This window comes from Emydura macquarii, unplaced genomic scaffold, assembly GCF_026122565.2.
Source record: "Emydura macquarii macquarii isolate MOO-44397 ecotype Brisbane River unplaced genomic scaffold, CSIRO-AGI_Emac_v2 contig_1263, whole genome shotgun sequence".
Lineage (NCBI taxonomy): Eukaryota > Metazoa > Chordata > Testudines > Chelidae > Emydura > Emydura macquarii.
The window spans coordinates 1,873,727-1,892,805 of record NW_027131400.1 but is presented as its reverse complement, the minus strand read 5'-3'; the positions used below and the strand labels follow the sequence as shown (position 1 = coordinate 1,892,805).

General features: G+C 40.8%; 1 protein-coding gene across 1 annotated transcript in view; it reads right to left on the bottom strand.

Annotated features, from left to right (window-relative positions):
* Nucleotides 1-19,079, bottom strand: part of TNS3 (tensin 3) — a 338,094-nt gene that overhangs the window by 7,296 nt on the left and 311,719 nt on the right. The window contains exons 24-30 of the mRNA XM_067550332.1: nt 18,354-18,997; nt 17,562-17,648; nt 13,614-13,745; nt 10,723-10,818; nt 7,684-7,761; nt 5,875-5,952; nt 800-968 (exon numbers count right to left, since the gene is read on the bottom strand). Coding sequence (XP_067406433.1) covers nt 800-968; nt 5,875-5,952; nt 7,684-7,761; nt 10,723-10,818; nt 13,614-13,745; nt 17,562-17,648; nt 18,354-18,997 — 1,284 coding nt within the window. The remainder of the gene's footprint in view (nt 1-799; nt 969-5,874; nt 5,953-7,683; nt 7,762-10,722; nt 10,819-13,613; nt 13,746-17,561; nt 17,649-18,353; nt 18,998-19,079) is intronic.

Genomic DNA, 19,079 nt, shown 5'->3' with positions numbered 1-19,079 from the left:
CCCAATAACTTACAATAGTCATATAAAGATAATGGCCCACAAGAGAGGCCAGAAAACTCCCTTCCAATGTAAGACTTGGTGCCAGAATTCTCAAAGCCGAATTCTAAAGTTGGACACATAAATAGAGGTGATTTCAACAGGAAATGAGAGCGCTCAGCAGCATTTCTGAAAATCAGGCCATGTTAGGTATCTAAGGTTAGCTACTCACATTTGAAAATCGGGTTGGCTCTCCAAATTCAGACCTTGTACAAATGGCTGCAAGTCCGTTGAAATCAGCGGGTCTTAGTTTGGCATGTAATTTTAAGCAATCTTTCCCCCTTACTGTGCAATTTTCAATTTTTTTTTTTTTAAATTCAAAGACAAATGCAACAACTCTAATAGTATTCAGCAAATGAATATAATTTTTAATACAAACAGTTTCCATGTACTAAACACACCAAAGCAATATCTTAAATACTGATTGTGCAATGTCTGGGTAAGCCAACACTGCTCTCCAACAGTGCACACTGGACATAACAGTCCACTTCAGTGAGCAGGATGGGTGGGGAAAGCTGCCAGGACACTGGACTTACTCTGTACTCGGTTAGAAAATGCGATGAGATCAGAAATTTCAAGCTACAGAACATTAGGATGCGGAAGGTGCCATTTGGATGAAGTGTTAATAGCTCAGTACCACCTTGTGCTATTACTATATGAGCCATACGAAGACTGTAGAATGGGGTTAGAAAGAACAATTCCACAGCAGTTTTATTAGTGTAAAGCAATATCTGGCCAAAGCTGAAAACCCCACTTCACTTACTTCCTTTGATTATCTGTCAGTGTGATCCCCTGAGCAGACACCTTGAAATGGACAACAGTAGAGATAGGAGGAGGATCTTGCATCAGGGTTATGCTCAAGGCTTTCTGCACTGCTTGATAGCCTGTGAGGGACTCCATTTCCACAGAGTTCAGATACCAAACATTGCAAGCTGTAGAAAACAGAGAACAGGATTCAAGAGTTAGGTTTGAGTTTACTTAGCTGACTCCTGTTTGGTTCTCTTTGTTTAATAACTTCAGAATTTTCCCTTTTCCAACATGGTGAGGCGGGTGGTGAAGAGCAATGACTAACTAATAATATTTGCTTGTTCCAGTGTTCCCTTGTTATCTTCCCCTTTTGTTTGTCTTTTCCCTTTGTTGTGCCTTAACACAAGATTGTAAATCTTTGCGGACAGTGGCTGCCAATCTTTTTGCTTAAATTTAGAGACAATTTGCTTAATTTATGTAGTGCAATGGGGCTGGGATACCTCACTGGAGCCTTTAGGTACTTCTGAAATCTAAATTATAAATACCATTGATAATAAAAATAATCACATCATTGAGAGAAGGCATTCCTGGGAATGACCACAGCAACCATTTGGCTGTGGGAGGAGGAACGGAGGTACCTTGTCTTAAAACTCAGTTATGGCAACTAACACAGACTCTAGGATCCACATGTTTGCCAGGTTGGTTCACAGGTGTTCACACTTTAAAACAGGGCCTAAATTGTATGCAAATGAAATTATTCTCTTGTGTGGCAAGACAAGAAGGATTTCCCCCACAAAAAAAATATGACAATTATTGTGTAGTTCTACTTCTCTTTACTTTCTGAGGGCTTTTGTGTGTGTATCTGTTTTAGTTTCAGTTCAAAGCAAACTTTAAGAAAAATAAAAATAAATTATTTCATATCTTTTGGGATCAAACATTAAAAAATGGGTTGTACATAGGGTGTGCCAATTTTTAGGAATCCAACTTGAGTCCTAAAGCGGTATCTTATAATTCCAGCAAAGATGTGATGAAACTATAAGTAAAAATCTAATTTATCATCTCAGTGTTTCAGAGCCCACCGTATGATCAGTGGTTTATAGAATTTGACATCTTCCAATAATTGCTCTATAGTTCATTGTGCAATCTCTCAGTGTACATGATACCTGACCTCTTGCACAAAAACTGCAATGCGCATTAAAGCCCTGATTCAGCAAGCTGCATAAAAGAACTACTCACATGCTTAAAAGTTAGGCACGTGCTTAAGTATCTTACTTAACTGGGGACTAAAAAACAGAGGATTAGATAATCCAAAATAATTTTTTAGAACCAATTAAGAATGTTTCTGGAACTGCAAAGCACATTTAGCCTTACTCTTCAGTTCAATGAGCATCGTTTTGACAGCATAAACATGCCTTGGGTAAAATACAAATACTAACAAAATTTGTATCCTGACACAGCCATTCCGTAGCTGTTCATGCTAGAATTTAAAATTAGTTAACATGTGTTGAGTAGCATGCATTAAAACATTACCGAATATTCAAATATTGTCATACCATACCTACATGATTAGGAGATAAAAAAATAAACTATATTTAACAACTTCTCTTTTCATACTACTCTCCTGTTATTTAGGCAGTCTTCTACATATTTTCCACTGAAAATACATGGCTCTACTATGACACTTTCCAACTACAAACTGTTTTTATATAGAACAAACAAGCTTGTGATTCCAGCAGGACTATCAAGCAAATCCTCTGCATATTTGCAACCCACTGACTTTAACTTGGGATGTAAGTCAATGAAGAATTTGGCCCAAAGGTGGATTTTCCAAGTTAGAGACAAGTTAAAAGATGAAAAGGATGAGAAAAATGCAGTGATGTGAGCCAATTATCTGCATTCAAATTCCACTTGGTTCAACTTCAGTCAGCCAGAAATAAACAACTAGTTTACTCTGTGATTAAATTTCCTTATCACGAACAAAAAAAATCCTAAACCATATTTTGTGTAGCTACTTTAGCCTCAATCACCTTTGTTCAAATTATAATTTAATTCATTGAAAAAGAAATTTGTGGGGAATGAGGGAGGGAGAGTTTGAAGGGGCATTAATGAATTCCTCTCTATAATTTATCTTTCCAGAATTCTAAATACCACTCCAAGGTATGAAACCTTTGTCTTTCACATAATTACTCTACATATTTGGTTCAAATCTATAGTTTTGAATTCTCTTGAGAGCTTTTCTCCCACAGAAAACTAGCCTGGATTCACAGTCCCATTTCTAATCATTTCGATGTTTGATGGAGAGATTCCCTTTCTTTTGCAGCAGACATCCCACTGGTGCCAATAGCCTTATATGCCTTTGTTCCTAAACAAAACAGCTAACCTTTGTGCTGTGGATAGTTCGCCAAGGGGATTTTATTGTTAGAGAGCAGTCATTTCTATAAAGTCTGTGCTCATTTACATTCTCTAATCAGAATAAATAATAGATCATTCACTTCCTACACATTTTGGGAAGCCCCAAAAGAAATGTCAAATAAAAAACAGTGATGCAGCCTTCTGATTAATACAGCTTTTTGTGGGAACAGACTGGAAAGAATTCCTAATTTTGGTGCATAACATATGATCTTATCTGATACCTGAATCAACGGCAATAATCCCATAGACACTGTTTTGGGGACGAGCCGAAAAAAAACAGATGGCTATGTGACAACATCCTTCCTACAATAAAGGTGTTCTCACTGCTTTGGAGCCACATCTGTCTGAGTTGGGGAAGACAGCTACTCAATACAGCACGTTCTTGAACTTGATTGTAATTTATGCTATTCCTGGTATGGTCATTCAGTGACATTTAGAATGGACATGCCCACAATGGTTTTAATACACGTTGGAAGGAACATGCATGTAGATTGGGAAACATGCAGAGCATGAAACAGTGCTACCAAGCAGATGGGGTGGCTGGGAGGCTAATGGAGTAAGCAGCTGCCCATAGGGAAAACCAGGGTTCTCTGTAAGTGACTTTTATAGATTCCAGACCTACAGACTTTTATAGGTTCTCTCTTCTCAGGTCTGCACTGCCAGAGGGATAATGGGGTACAGCAGGCATATGATCGAAGCCTCAAAATTATCTGGGAAGCAAAGGATTTGGCCCTTAGACCGTGATAACGTATGGAAGCACTCTTCTCATTCAGCTGCAGAAACGGGTAACCTAGAAGCACGTATTTTTGTTTGTTTTGGGTTAGGGCAGCAGTCAGGAATTGAACCTGCTTTAATCAAACCAGAGTTGTTTACATAAATTGTCAGTTGCTTGGACAAGAAGCTGAGTATCTGTTCAGAGTCTGGGCTTCAATGCTGAACTCCATAGTGAGTATGTTTGTGTGATAGGAGGGAAAAAAAGTTTGAACTAAACAAAGTCACTGTGAAGTGTCACAAGCTACCAAGCTGGGCCAAGACATGCCAAGTGGTAGGGCAAAAACATTATGCCCCTTCCATATTCCTTATTCTTGTCCTAAATCCATGTTTCAAAACTAGATATACCAAAATGGTTATTACTTTCCATTCAGTCAAATTATCTTTGATGTGACATTTCCCATATAGAGCTGCCTAACAACTAGGCCTCAGATAAATAAAAGAAACATGCTATTATTTCTTCTTCCCTAGGAAGGTTACATGTCCTGGAAAACGAGAACCCAGCTAGATCTCAGAAGGAAATGTTTGCCTAGTATGCTGAGTTTATTTATAGAACTTTTCCTCTTGAATTTCTCCTCCTTGGCTCTAGGTCTAGTGACCACAAAGCCCATTGCAGTGGTGATGGCAAACAGAAATGCCAATGTGTGCTTGCTTCCAGCATAGCCTAGCCAAGGCTGACCATTGCTTTAGCCACACATTCCTGCTCAATTACATCATTTAAAGTGCCACTGGTCTTTTAAAAGTCGAAACAAATAGATTGTTGCATAATCAGGGGGCAACACTCTCACTCTACAGTGCAGTGATCCCCAAACTTTTTCCAGTCGTGCCTCTCCTTTATTGGGTCTGAATCCCCCACGCTCTCCCCCAGGAGCCACAGTCGGGAGTCAGGCCAGGAGCGGGGTCAGAGCTGTGGTCAGCTGCTGGGTCTGGGAACTGGGGCCATGGCCAGCACCAGAGTTGAAGCTGCAGCCCTGGGGCCAGAGTTTGGGGACTTCCATTATAGCGGCTCAGAATAGCATTACCTCTTGCCAAATGCTCTGTAACATACCAGACCTGCTGAGAGGCAAAAACTCTTGACCAAGATCCTTTCATCTGTGGCTTCTGTGTCTGAGGTAGGTCAGGGGAGGAAGTAGCAAATATAGCAACGCCTCCCTTGATCGTTGGGCCACCAGGTGATAATCTGATCCTCTGGTACATCTCAGAGCAGCCTGAACGCCATTCCAGCAGCCAGGGATCACGGAGAAATATGAATGATCTGGTTCCTTTCCCCAGGGAATGGACACTGCCCTTGGGACTGAGAGGGTGGGTAGTGCAGTGAGTCACTATGGCAGTTCTGTGCATCCAGGGATTGCCCCATGCTAAGGAATCCTCTCTCTGCCACCTAAGCTGACACTAAGAGGCAGCTTTACTTTTGCTAAAGTAGCAGGGAGCAGCTGCATCACAGTGAAGGGTCAGAACACTTAGCAATAAAACAGGATGATCAAGGAATCAGATACTTCATTTCTTCACACCATCTAGTCTCGGGTGAGGAAGGAGCATTTTTAGGTCTCGCTACTATTATATTACAAATCTATGTGCTGCAGTCTCTCTCTCTCTCTCACACACGTGCTGCAGTCTCTCTCACACACACACACACTCCCGCCCCCCGCCCCTCGGTCCTTCAACAGAGGTCTCCATCACTTACCTGGTAGTAATAGTACATCCTTCACTCTGTGGCCAGCCTCTGGAGGGCAACATTGCATCCTTACTCACATATATAGGTTCAGTACATTACATATTTCTCAACGGCATTTTAATTTACCCAATTTCATTTTTCACCCACAGCCTGTTTTTTTTTCCTGCTTGTAATATACGTTTGTACAATGGTAACAACTGTAACATTGCCAAATTTAAGAGAAATTTACTAACCTGCACCCTGCTTTAGGAGCTCTGCGGCTGAGTTTGCAGCAGTCTGTGGAGCTGTTTCTGCTATCTCCTCCAAGGGATCTGCAAACATAAACCATCACACACATTTTTATTGTGACTTGGATTGAGAGGTCAATCCAGATGGTCAACTATGAGTCAAGCTTTTGAAATTATGACTTGGACAACGCTTGTCTAGAAATATTAAACAATCTTGCAATGCACACCATTTATAATATGTGATTACCATGCTGCACAATTTTTTTGAGTGCTAGTAGTAGTAGTAGATATGGTCTTATCCTAACCATGGATATTATGTATCACTGCTGAAAGAGACATCATGTTGAAATTCTTTTTTAATTAACATATCTCCCCACTCATGATACACTCTCTTAATTTTAAAATTAATTTAAAGAATCTAACTCTCCATAATTCATACTAATCATTTTAGCATGAGCGAAATGATCTAGTTAATTTCATTTTTCTTGCGTCAGCTTTTGAACCTACATTTGCAAAAGTACTCATGCACAGGCAAAAATGTTGCAATGTGTAGACTGTAAATATGCACTGGAAGGTTTTCGAATTTTTCCACTAGAATTTTTTTTTTTAAATCTCAGATGTTTTGATTTTTCAGTTTTGTAAAACTCTGTACAGAACCTATATTTGGGGATGTATTTGATATGACATGGTTTCTCTTTCAGTATGATCAAGAAAAACAGAGGCCCTGATTCACGGCTTACCATGAGCTTACACGGTTTACAAGCTTACCACGGCTTACCATGAGCTTACTCATGAGCTTACAGAGAAGTATAGGTTTAATTGCTTTGTGAATCAGGACCAGAACAACAAACCACACAGTCTGTGCTTTAACTCCATCTTTACATTAAAAGGTTTGATCATATCAGGTTCCAGACTAGATCCATTTATTTCATTGCAGTAGGTTCGTCCAGGGCAACAAGACAAATGTTTCAACCCTGAACTTCAGCCAGAACCAAAGGAACTTACAATTTTATGTGATAAGGAAGGGTGGAGCAAGCCCACCCATCACAGTGGTTTTTCTATCTAAAGACAGACCTCTGATCCACATTCTTCCACAGTATGATATTGTACTTAAACGGTTTCATTAAGATATTTCATGTATTTACAGAATTCAAATGCTATGTTAGAGTACAGACATACAGCCTTTCGGAGTAGTAAGGTTTAAGAGTTCAATGGAAAACCACAAGAATGCTTAACATTTCAGTAATACATCTTAGCTTTATAGGGGAGAACAAACAGACAACTAAATTACGGGCCAAAAATACATAGAAGATTTTGTTGATATCCTAAGGCAGTTTATGGAATCACCACAACCCAAAATAAAATTACAGCCCCGTAATCTAACATGTGCTCTTTAATGTTTATTTATTGCAATATTTAGACCTGCATAGACTGCTGTTTTTTCTCCTCAACTATACCTAAGGGTATATGCTTTTTTTTTGTCCTACTTTAAAGCACTCTTGCCACCAATGGTTGGTTGAATCTAACTGTACCTGGGTGTGATGTCAAATGTGCAAAATACTTTTTTTTAAAATATTGGCTTGCAGTGCTAATCACCATAAGTTATATATGTTTATTACTGGGATATCACAGTACTATGCTGTTCTGAACCGCAGGCTTGGATAAACAGTGAAGCCACTTTTAAAAAGAAACATTCTTTCCTATGAATTCTTGTTCAGATCTTTACCCAACATGTTCACCTGCCTTCAAATACAGCTATTCTGAAGAGGATCCCTGGTTGCGTATCACTTTTATTTTGTATTTCTACTAGCGTACCTCTGTCTGGGATGAGTAGTTTGCAGGGCAATGCCAGAGGAGTAATGGAATGTTGATACACCAAAGCTGTCAAACTCCCTACGGTTAAAAGAACAAGACACGCAAGATTACTTTTGGTGCACAAAAAGAATTATTATGAATTGCTTTCCAATATTTTACAGGCTAAAGAAAACCCTTAAAAACATTTTTCCCCTTGGCTCGTAAGAGACTGTAACAACTGCTCTTTATGGTGATTTTTAAAAAAGTCTGTAGTGAAGCGGAGTGGCCTCCCTCCAAACTCCAGAGTAAGGGACCGCTACATTCACCGTGGTGGGCAGAGCCAAATCCACCCCGTCACCCCTCACTGGAAGTCCCGGGGTGGGACAGGAAGTATAAAAGGAGAGCCCTGAAGCTCAGTTGGGGCTGGGCCAAAGGGAGCAGATGTCTCTTCGAGGGAATGGAATCCTGTGCAGGATCCCCGTCCAGCCCGAGTGGAGCAGTGCCCTACTGTCGGAGGACACAGGGAGACCACAAGGAAGAACTGAAGTAGCTGCTGCCCAACTGCGAGGCAACAAGACAGATGCCCTGTTCAACGTAGTATCAGCAACTACATGGAGCAGTAGTAGCCCAAGGGAGATGGACTTTGACCCAGTTGAGCTGCCTAGAAGCAAGGCACCATGGTTCAGTGGTTTTCCCCACTGACGGGACTGCCTGCCACCAATAGGGTCTTGGACTGGCACCTCGTGGAGTAGGGTGGGCCCAGGTCTCCCTATCCCCCTGCTGTCGTCCCACACCTGGGGTGGCTGCAGCCTCATTCTAGGCCAAGAGGCCTGCACCTATAGACTGTTAACTGCTGCCTGCCCCAGCCAGGAGGCTATGGGCTAATGGCTATATGTACTCGGCCTGCTCAAAAGGGACCAGAGCTTCCCCCATAGCCAATTGATTACTGGCTGCTTGTAGTGAGGGGGTGAACTCTCTCACCACTCGAGACTGGGGACCACTATAGATCCATTTTCTCATCATTTCTTGTGTCTAACCCTTTTTATATTAAATTGAAGTCCCCAACACAACTCCCACCCCGGAGCTTATTAAATACTAATTGACTTTAAATGGAAAGATGATAATGATAACAATAACGAAATATTAACATATGCACAATGTCTTTCCTCTAAAGATTTTAATGTGCTTTACAAATATTACCGTATAAATCTCAACATCCATGAGAGACAGATAAGAATAGATAGGCAAAGCAACCTGCCCAATGTCAGACTGTGAAAGGGTTGGGAAAATAAATCAAGAGTCCTAACTTCTATTCCCCTGCTTTAACCAGTAGGCAGTCAAGTCAATTTGTATTAATGGTAAAATGAACATCTAGAGACTTCTCCAGCTCCCCAGGTGAGGCCATCTGCATGGTATCTCAAGTTAAATCATTCCTTCTAATTAGTGGTCTGAGTCACCATTTGCTGTAGCTATCTAGCAAGGCTGAGATTTTCAATTCCATCTAAGGGATCTGGACCCTCGGTTCCCATTAAAATTAGTATATCTTAGTAGCCTTGGCTGTCAATGCACATTTTACACTTTATATTTTGAGAAGTGATTGGTCAGTCTATTAGTGCAAAAAGGAAGTTACTTTTAATCCTAGACTCTCAAAAATATTAACAAATAACCCAACCATATTTCAGTTCTGGAGAAAATTATAGACTGGATCAATGTTTTTAATTATTCTCTATAGACTACCAACAACTGGTATAAAATGGGAACCCAGGGCCCAATCTTACAATTGTTGAGCACTTTCCTTGCCTGTTGATATCATTGGAAGTTGATGGTGCCCAACTATTAAGCAATCTGGACCCTAATGAACTCCCTGTGGCCATGGACGGTTCCCCTATAGCACCTGGGGGCAGGGAATGGCTGGATGCAGAAGCGGGGTGGTGTCATGGGTGAACTTGGAGATGGGTAGGAGGATTCCCCATTGTGTAGTCTCTCCCCATTGTGGGGAGCACTTTGTAAGGGCGGAAAGAGCAGTCTGTGAAGTAGCTATGTAGACATGTAGTCGCTGCACGGCTTGTGCAACGAAGATTCCTCCCAATTCAGGCCCAAAAGCATTACTCTAGTGCCTGACCTGGCTACTTGGGTTAGTTGCTGGGCAGATGATGTATCTGTCAACATAAAGTCAAGAAATTTACAATCAAGTATACCAGGGTGCAACCTGAATAGTGATGTTCCTTGTTAAAATGAACATTTCTGCAGTGTAGATTCTGACGGAAGAAATATTGTATGAAGGTAACAATGCTACAACAGAACCTATGTAAAACAATAACACAAATTGCCACACCATTTAGTAAATAAGATGAGTACTCTAGAGAAAGGATAGCCCAGACAGACCTTTAGCCTGGGACTTGAAAGGCCTAGGTTCAATTCCTTGCTCTATCACTAGAATGATGTTGAGGAAGTCACAAAGTAGAATTTTCAAAAGTACCTAGGTGATTTAGGACTCAAGTCCTACTGAAAGTCAAAAAGAAAATAGTCTTTCTGTGCCTCAGTTACCCATTTTTAAAATGGAGGTGATTGGACTTCCCTATCTCATTGGGGTGTTGAGAGGATAAATCAATTACATGATTGTTAGGTGCTCAGATACTATGATAGTGGGCCATATAAGTACATGTTCAAGTCAGAGGTAGGACTGAACTAAAACCTATGATTCGAAATATCTCCCACCCCAAACAGTGACAAAGTTCAAATCTTTTGGTTTTTTATTTTGCTTTGGGGTCATCTTTACTTCAAACAGAATTGGCAATTAGTACATCTAGTCCTTCTGTGGAAGGAGAGTCCAACAGAAGTGATGTGCTTCCATCACATTACAATGCTCTAGCTGGAATATCGTCTACTAAAATGTGGAAGGCCATTATGACAACACTAGAAGAGGTTCCTGCAAAAAACATCTCAGAAGTATTTGTGCAACGTTTCCCCTTATGTTCCATTCCATTCTAAGTTATGAAAGAGTCTGGCTGTTTGAAAAATATCCTCACTTTTCATGTCCTGTTGATGTACAGCACTTACCAAAATATGGCTCGTTTGGGCATCCTTTCAACCGCACTCCCTTATGAGTGCATTCAATCAGAAAATGCCTGACAAGCTCATTTGACAAATCCCCAACTGTGGAAAAAAGGAAAAACAACACATGAAGTAAGTCAATGAATAAGAATTGAGGATCACAAATTAGAAGGTGTTTATGATAGTTGCCTTCATTAGAACAAGTGAACGCTCTATAACATAGCATTCAGACAGTGCACTAGTTACTCTACTGCTGTGTCACCATCTGCAATGAAACGGACACTTTATAGCACGTTATCTACAGTTAACCCAAGGCAGAGTTGTTGCAGGCTGGAAGTGATTGATGCCCAGATGGATACCAATGTCCAAAACCTCCAGGATGCATCTCAACATTTTACAGGAAAACTAGTAGGTCAAAGAAAACAGCTTGTTGGGTTTTTTTCTCCTGAGAGTAAGGGAAGAAATTGGTGGATCTAGAAATCAAGTCAAGATAAATCAATGGCAGTCATGAAGAGGAAATATGGAAGTAACAAGGTCAGAAATTCTGATGCATTCACTAATTACAAGAGCTGGCAAGCAGGTTAAAATGAGGACAACAAAACAAGCAAACGCACCATTTACAGATATAGAACTAGTAGTAAGACAGGTCTGTATTCCAATTAAAATAAAGTAAAAGATATAGCTACACATAATAGTGTTGCCAACTCATGATTTTATCATGTATTTCACAATATTTGGTATTTTAATTAATGCCCCACCCCTTGGAGACAAGAGATTAGATGAGAATTTTGGCTTTCATTTAGAACAAGGAAGTTTCTATCCATCATGGTTGCAAAGAAAAGCTTGAGACTGTAACCTGAGTGTAACCTAAAGACTCAATATCCAAGAGGCAAATCAAAAACACCCCAAGAGTTATCCTTAAAAAAAATCTCATTAATTTGAAGCCAATTCACGATTTTTGGGCCTGTTTCATGACTTTTCAAAGCTTGGGGTTGACAGTACTCAACATATATATTTGAAGCTACATATCGAGCAATGAAAGGGTCACTCTACTGAAATGAGGCAAAGTGGCAGAACAAGAAAAGCACTCAATTGTCAACAAAAGGATTGCAAATATTCCCCTGGTCTCTGATCTTATCAGTCACGTATTAGGAGACACATAACATCCAGCAACCACATTCCATCATTCAAGCCAGCATAAATGAGTTCATTGGATCATATAGCAGAAATAGCTACACAAGCCAAAATTTGCAAAGTTGGTCCTTGAAGAACAGCTTACAAGAGAAAATGTGGATGCCTCATGATGCCACAATGCCAAAAGAAAAAGTGGTGGTGGGGAGACAAATTTCTGCTCTCTGGGAGGGGCTGGTGGGATTTAGACTGACTGGAAAATTTAGAGCCAGTGGTACAGAAGTATGCCCACATTGCTGGCCATCTCCCTGCTTCTACAGCATGATTTACTTGGTTTATGTAAGAGCAGGAGACAGACCTACTGATTTGGTCTACAGTAGGCTTCTTTTCTTAAAGTTTCCTACTATTGCTACCATTGGTGCAGCTCAACCACTGGTAGCAACGTAGCTAGTGTATAACATGTTGCCAATGGCCAATGGTGTTTGAACTGCCATGTCATCCAAACCTTCTCAGGCTCAAGTTAGACAGAATGGGGGTTAAAATATCTGCAGCCAACTGCAGCCAACTCAAAAAAGAGATCTAGGTGTCACTGAGCAGCGGTCTTCATTGTCTACAATGTGCAGCTCTATGTGGTCACAAAAGTAAACAAAACTTACAGATAAAAAAGGAAAGGTTATTTATATGGTTATCAGAGTTATTATAATTAATGATAACATTTTGGAAGATATATTAAACTTCATGTTTCAGGATATGTGCCAATCTCTAATTATTAAAGATCAGCATGCAACCTAGTGCGGGGGACAGATTATCCCACTTAAGCCTACTCCAGGGTTCTTATGCCTTGCTCTGAAGCATCTAGTACCGGTCATGGTCAGAAGCAGGATATTGAACATATTCCTATGTTCTTATGCTCCTTTTAAATTTGGAATAATGAAATCCAAATGCCAGACCAAGAGTGCACTTGAAATAATTGGAAGAAGGAACAAGGACAGAAACTCTCCAAACAGACATTGTCAGCTGCTGTTTTTCAGTCAACCCAATTTCTCACAGTTCTTTACCACATTGGGCAACATTTACCAATATACACAAAGGGTTCTGAAAGAGAAAAGAGGAGGTCAGTAGGCATGATCAGAGCCAAGAACCCTTCTTAGAAACTGCCTCCTGACTTTCCATACACTGTCTAATGTATTCCATATGCTCTTCTCATTTTCCCCTTCAGGACTGACAGATATAAGTCATATGCTAGGGGACAGGAGCCTGGGGGAGCACATCTGCCACACTGCTTCTTGTTTAGCTATGCTAATTTTTCTCAGATTTATTTCTGATTTACTATTGTCTCAAAACAAATTCCCAGGCCAAAAAAAGTTCCATCTTCCATCAAGGGAAATGTTGTGCATGGTGGTATCTGGCACCACACTGAGCCTTAGATCAAAAACAGACTTCTAATAACTGAGGAGACTCAGCTAGTAAATTGGTGCTGGATTCCCATTAAGACACCACTGTACAGTTCATGCACATCCAAACTGTGTATATAATTACCAACTTGTGTATGAAACTATTAAGCACGACACAAACATGTTCCCTAATCCCACTGGGAGAGATTCTTAGGCACACTGCAAGAAATCCAAATTGAGACTTCCGATTTGATTGACTTAAAATTGCACCTCATGAAGTGGGAAGAGAAGATATTTTTGTATTCTGTATAACAGAAAGGTCTTGCCCACTTTGTGTAACTTATTAAATTAAAGATGGCACTCATCCAATACCTTTCTTGTTTAACTGCAACACCGAAGGAGGAGGTGTAGAAACTTTCATTGCCAGGCCATACGCTCCCCTGAAAGAGTGGCTGTCTCGAACAATGAATGACCCTGGTTCCTTGTCCTTCAGAACAGTAATGGCTGCAAAGGATTCAGAGAGAGATTGAGGAGTGTTTCAGTCTAAGTAAATACAAAGGTACTGTTCCAAATCCTCATTTAATGTGCTAGTAAAGAACGACAGGTTCTTTTGCCCTCCTCCCCAGTGCCCTGGAACAGAATCAGAACCCTGGATCCTAAACATGAATATTACTTTGGTATCTTTAAAATGTTCATATAGGACCAGCCCTTTCTCATATTGAGTACCTTACTCCATGTGTAGCCTAAAAAGGGCTCTCTATCTTTCCCAGTGTTTTACACATCCAAAGCACTGTATAGACATTAACTCACTCATCCCCACAATATCCCTGTGAGGCAGGCAAATATTATGTAGTAGAAACCAGGCAGAATTAAAACCTCAGATCTCATTTTGTGAGGGGGAGAATAAGGTGTGGGTGTTGTAATCCATGTCTGAATTTCCATGTCCACTACAGTCTCAGTCCACTATAGTCTCAGGCTGACAAAATAGATTCAAGCCCTGATATGGAGGTTTTGGTTCAGGTCCATTTTGGTATGTTACTAGAAAAATGGTAAAGGATTTACAGGAAACATCCTTTAAGAGACAGAACCATCTGCTCTTTCTGCCTTTGAGAGACAAGTTCAGAGAGAACTCAGCAGACAGTGGCAAATTGGCAAACACCGTACCTGGCCTGAACACGTACTAACGTGTACACAATTTTCTGCAATCAGAGAAGAGCCAGCACTTCCCTTCTCTAATGCTCTGTCCCAGCATGCATGTGATTTTAGGCAAAGAGGAAAATTTGATTCCTGAAGATACTTTGGTTGCTTGTTAAAAAGTTTAACTGAGAATATGGCCACAAGGGTCAGTTTGACAAGACAATACTGCTCTGTCTTCTACACTGTCCCAACAACAGGCACACATTTGTCATCATTACCAGCAAGATAGCCCAGCGGCACACAGTGCCAACCCCTACAAGGTACACTGAAAGGTATTCTCTCCCTTCTCTTATTTTAAGCAGGGACAAACGTGTAGGTAGGCACATGCTTGCTTTCATATAAAATGGTGTAGAATGGTGGGATTCCTCCTACTACCTTCGCAGAGTTCTGACTGCTTTTCAGCCTGTGATTCTTATCACTCTTTGCATACATTTTATCCAGCATCCTGCACATCTAATATTCAACAATGCTGCAAAGAAAATCCAGGGAGAGCCTGATTCTGAATCTGCAGACTTTACATTGTGCATCTTGTCTTGTACGCACATGGCAAGATCCTTCTGCTTTTTGGGAACACAACAAAATTTTCCAAGGTTGGAACAAAGGTTAAATCACAGAAATTGCATATATGCTGATGATTTCCCATCAAACTAGATAACTACATAGGCAAGTCAGGGAACTGCAGACATAAATACTCTGACTCCAGTATGAAAAAAGCAAATGCAGTGGGGTTTGCAAGTGCATGTGCATTTTGTACTGCTCATCTAAAAAGATGCAGACATGGAGGTGGGCAGGGGAGAAAATTAATAGATTACTGCACTAATATGTATGAGGCTAATGTGGTGAATATGCAAAATTGTGCAATTCAAGAGAATGTTTGCCTAATCCTTCTAATTATGTACTCTAGATCACAATTTCCATTTGTCATAGGTTTCCTCCCCCAGACAAAGGGAAAAAACCCGCCCAAACCTCTCATAATGTTAGTATTTTTAAAGAGGGGAAGAGAGATTATATTGGATGGACAAAAGTAAATACTAAAATGTTGGGAAGCATATTTTTAACTTGTGCAAGCAGCAGCCTATTAATTTTATTCCTTTCTTCTATGACTCTTGGCTTTGAGCTCTGCAAGTGAAGAGTCATCCTTTGAATATTCAACCACCCAATACTCACTAATGGGTCCTGGACCAATAAATTCTAAATCCATGAAGTATAAATAATCTTCTAGACTTTACTATTTACTTTCCCCCTATGCTCGTGCTTTTACCTGCACTGTAAGAAGATGCAGGCAACCTCACAGTCTAAGAAAGTATGCATGAGACAGATCCAGCAATTCATCATTTGCCAGTAGCTGAAGGCTATGTTGGCTATGGTTCAGTGGTCCAATGTTAAAGGCCTTCCAATCAGAGAAGACTATGCTTTGCCTATAAAAATTATGTCTGTTTCCAACAACCTTGTTTTTGTATTGGACACGCGGTCCTGATCTGGATCAGTCATAGAGATATCATATTCCATTAAGTAGGACTCAGTTTAATGGAATGTTACAATTTACTTATATGTATGCAGGGACTGTCTTTTCATATAGTAGCTGTTTGTAAAGTACTTAGCACACTTTGAGTGCTATTGCAGAGATAGAGCTAGAATGTTATATTGTAGTGCCTCAACTTTGGGCGTGCCTATCCAATGGAAAGGTAGTTTTTCTTGGAGATCAACAGCATAGGGACATCCAAATAAATAATAAACTGCCTAGAATTAAAAACTTCCTTGAAAATTCTATAGCTATAGTCCCAGGCAACCTATATTAATCTTAAACAGCACTAAATCATAATCCTTTGGGTGCTGCATCTATATGTACTCAGCTGAAGTCTCTGACTGCCTTATGATGTGACTTCTAGACAACTGGGGATCGATCACTTGATAATTGCCCTGTTTAGTTCTTTTCCTTTGAAGCATCTGGCACAGCCCACTGTCAAAAGACAGGATACTAGGCTAGATAGACCATTGGTCTGACCTGATATGATCATTCTTACATCTTGTAAGTGACATAATGAGGAGGAGGATTTTTTGGGGGAATAAATTTACATGTAAAAATTATACATATTTATACAAATACTCCCCATAGGACTATGGTTTAGTGATGTATAAAATTAATATAGGCCACCTGAGTCAGGAGCTGCAGAATTCCAGACTACAGATTTTCAGAGACATTTCTTATTCTGGGTAGTTTATCCTCTTTTTGTGTGTGGAGGGGGCGGGGGGAGGAGGGAGGTGTCCCTATCCTGCTGATAGCCATGAAAAATTCTCTCCATTTCCCATTCCCATTGTACAAGCTGAGACAGAGTTGAGGCATGAAAAACTAAAACTTGCGGAATGAGCACAGTAAGTATAGAGCCACTGACTATTAAAAACCACCTGTAACAGTTGCAGGAATTGGCTGAGGTGTCTTGGTAGATCTGCATGGGACAAGCTTACTCTGTACTATATTTGGTTCTAAGTAATGGTTCTCTTACTTTCGTTAGCATTAAATTCATGTACATTTAAAAAAGATAGACCCATGCCAGATGAGCCCTCAGTTACATGAGGAGATGATAGGTGGAGGTAGCTTTTTGCCCTGCCTCTCTCAAACCCTGGAATGCAAGTTAGAGCAAACTTAGGATAACTTGTGCTGGTGAATAATGATCCCGTTAGCCAGGATCACCAGAGCACACTGTGTTTGCCTTACCTCTGCATTCCTCCACCATGTCCTGAAAAGTTCCCCAGTGCCAGAGAGAAGAGACTGGAGGGGCTGGCTATGCCAACCCTGGATTCCCCTAAGGGAAATCTTCAGCTGCTGCCTTTAAGTCCCCTTTGGGTCATTCCAGAGGGTCCGAGAATCTGGCCCAAACTAACATCAAAGCTCTTAGTCATTTTCTTAAGGGTTGTTTAACAAGCTCACCAATTCAGTCCTTCTACTAAACTGGTTGTTAGGTCTCAGGGCCTCTAGTCCTCCTATTGCTAAGACCAGAATTATTGTTACATTTGTATGTAAAGAAATCTAGACTCCAGACACCAGAAGTTTACTTTCTACAGCCATCTCCTGAATAGCCCTTCCACAGCTGAACACCCCACAATAGATGAAATCTGGTATACCTTGTTCTCTTGAAATATCTGGCTTGTACCAGAACTTGGATGTATCTTGGACAAATTTTACAGTCACGTGTTTATCAGTTGGGTTTTCTGTTGAATAAAAGGTAGAAAAGAAAATTTAAAAAAAAGATCAATATACACCATAACTGCAAAGGGCATTTCCTGCTGTTACCTCTGACAGGGAGGTGCTGATTCATTTAAGAATTCAGAGTTCAACCACAGGAGGGGAGGGTAGAGAAACCTCCCAATTAAAAGGTAGTCTACGGGAGCTCTGAAAACGGCTTTTGAGAAATAAAACATACATCACATGATACTTTGATTAGCGCAAGTGTTATTAACATTTCATGTCTCGCAAGCTATAAAATATGAAAACTCATGGTTATAAAGCTGTATTAAATAGCTAGCTCCTCACTAGGACCTGGCTAAGTCTGAACACAGACAGGATGACTAACAGCCACATACTGAGTATTCTTGCCATGAGCCTAGCAAGGATGCAGGACAAAGCCAGCTGTTATTAAGAGGCATTGGCCCAGACACCACTTACTTGTGGGTTGGCAGCAGAGAGGGGGTTGCATTTGACTGACACGTGCAAAAAGCCTCAAAGAAAGCAGTTTAAAGTTTTGCCTTTAGAAACAATATATCTAAAACCAGTGAAGTGTCTCCTCTTACCATAAACATTCACTTCATTCACTATTCAACATCCATTATTTTATAAAGTATCTAACATCCACCCTGATCACACACTCATAGAAATGTATCCGTTTAACCATGAATCTGTCCTGATAGAAAACCTACCTGGCAAAGGGGAAGTGCTTAAAACTTTTGAAAAGTCGGGAAGGACATTTGGGAAGGGGATGCTGATTGTGCTCCCACTGTGAGGACTGGAGAAGCCACTTGAAGAAGGAGAGATGGAGCCAAAAGAACGGTCTCCCTCAGAAGTCCTCTTCTTCTCTGGAAGAGGTGGCTGTGGGTGCAAGTTCATTCCATGGTGCTGTTGAGTTGTGCTGCTCGGGCTATTGTGTCCAGAGGTCACTGTAAGCAAGTTGTGTGCCAGAAAGCTGTCTGCTGTACTTGCCACTGGTGAGATCATAGTTTTGGGAGGGCTGCTATTATTGGCCATGAAAGCAGCTGGTTTCTCCTCCAGGGGTGGGCTATTGCCTACGCTAGCCCCACCATAGTTCAGGTAGGCCCGGGCACTGGGATGGGCAGCAGGTTCTTGTTGCTGGTCTAAGGATGAATCCTCTCGGCTGTTCAAAGAGATGACTTGCAGACCTGGGCATTGGAAATGGGACAAGAGCGAGCCATCCTGAATGGGACTTGAAAATTCTGAGGACACAAGGTAATTTCCTGTAGGCCTGCTGTTCCCCATCACTGAGAGCTGGGGTGAAGGGGTGGATTTAGCGTCGCTTTCTAGCCAATGGCATTCAGTTGCAGAAGGGCTGTTCAAAAAGAAAACATCACAATCAAATCATTCCCATATACCTTGAAAACATGTTATTGCACAATGCCTTTATTCCAGCT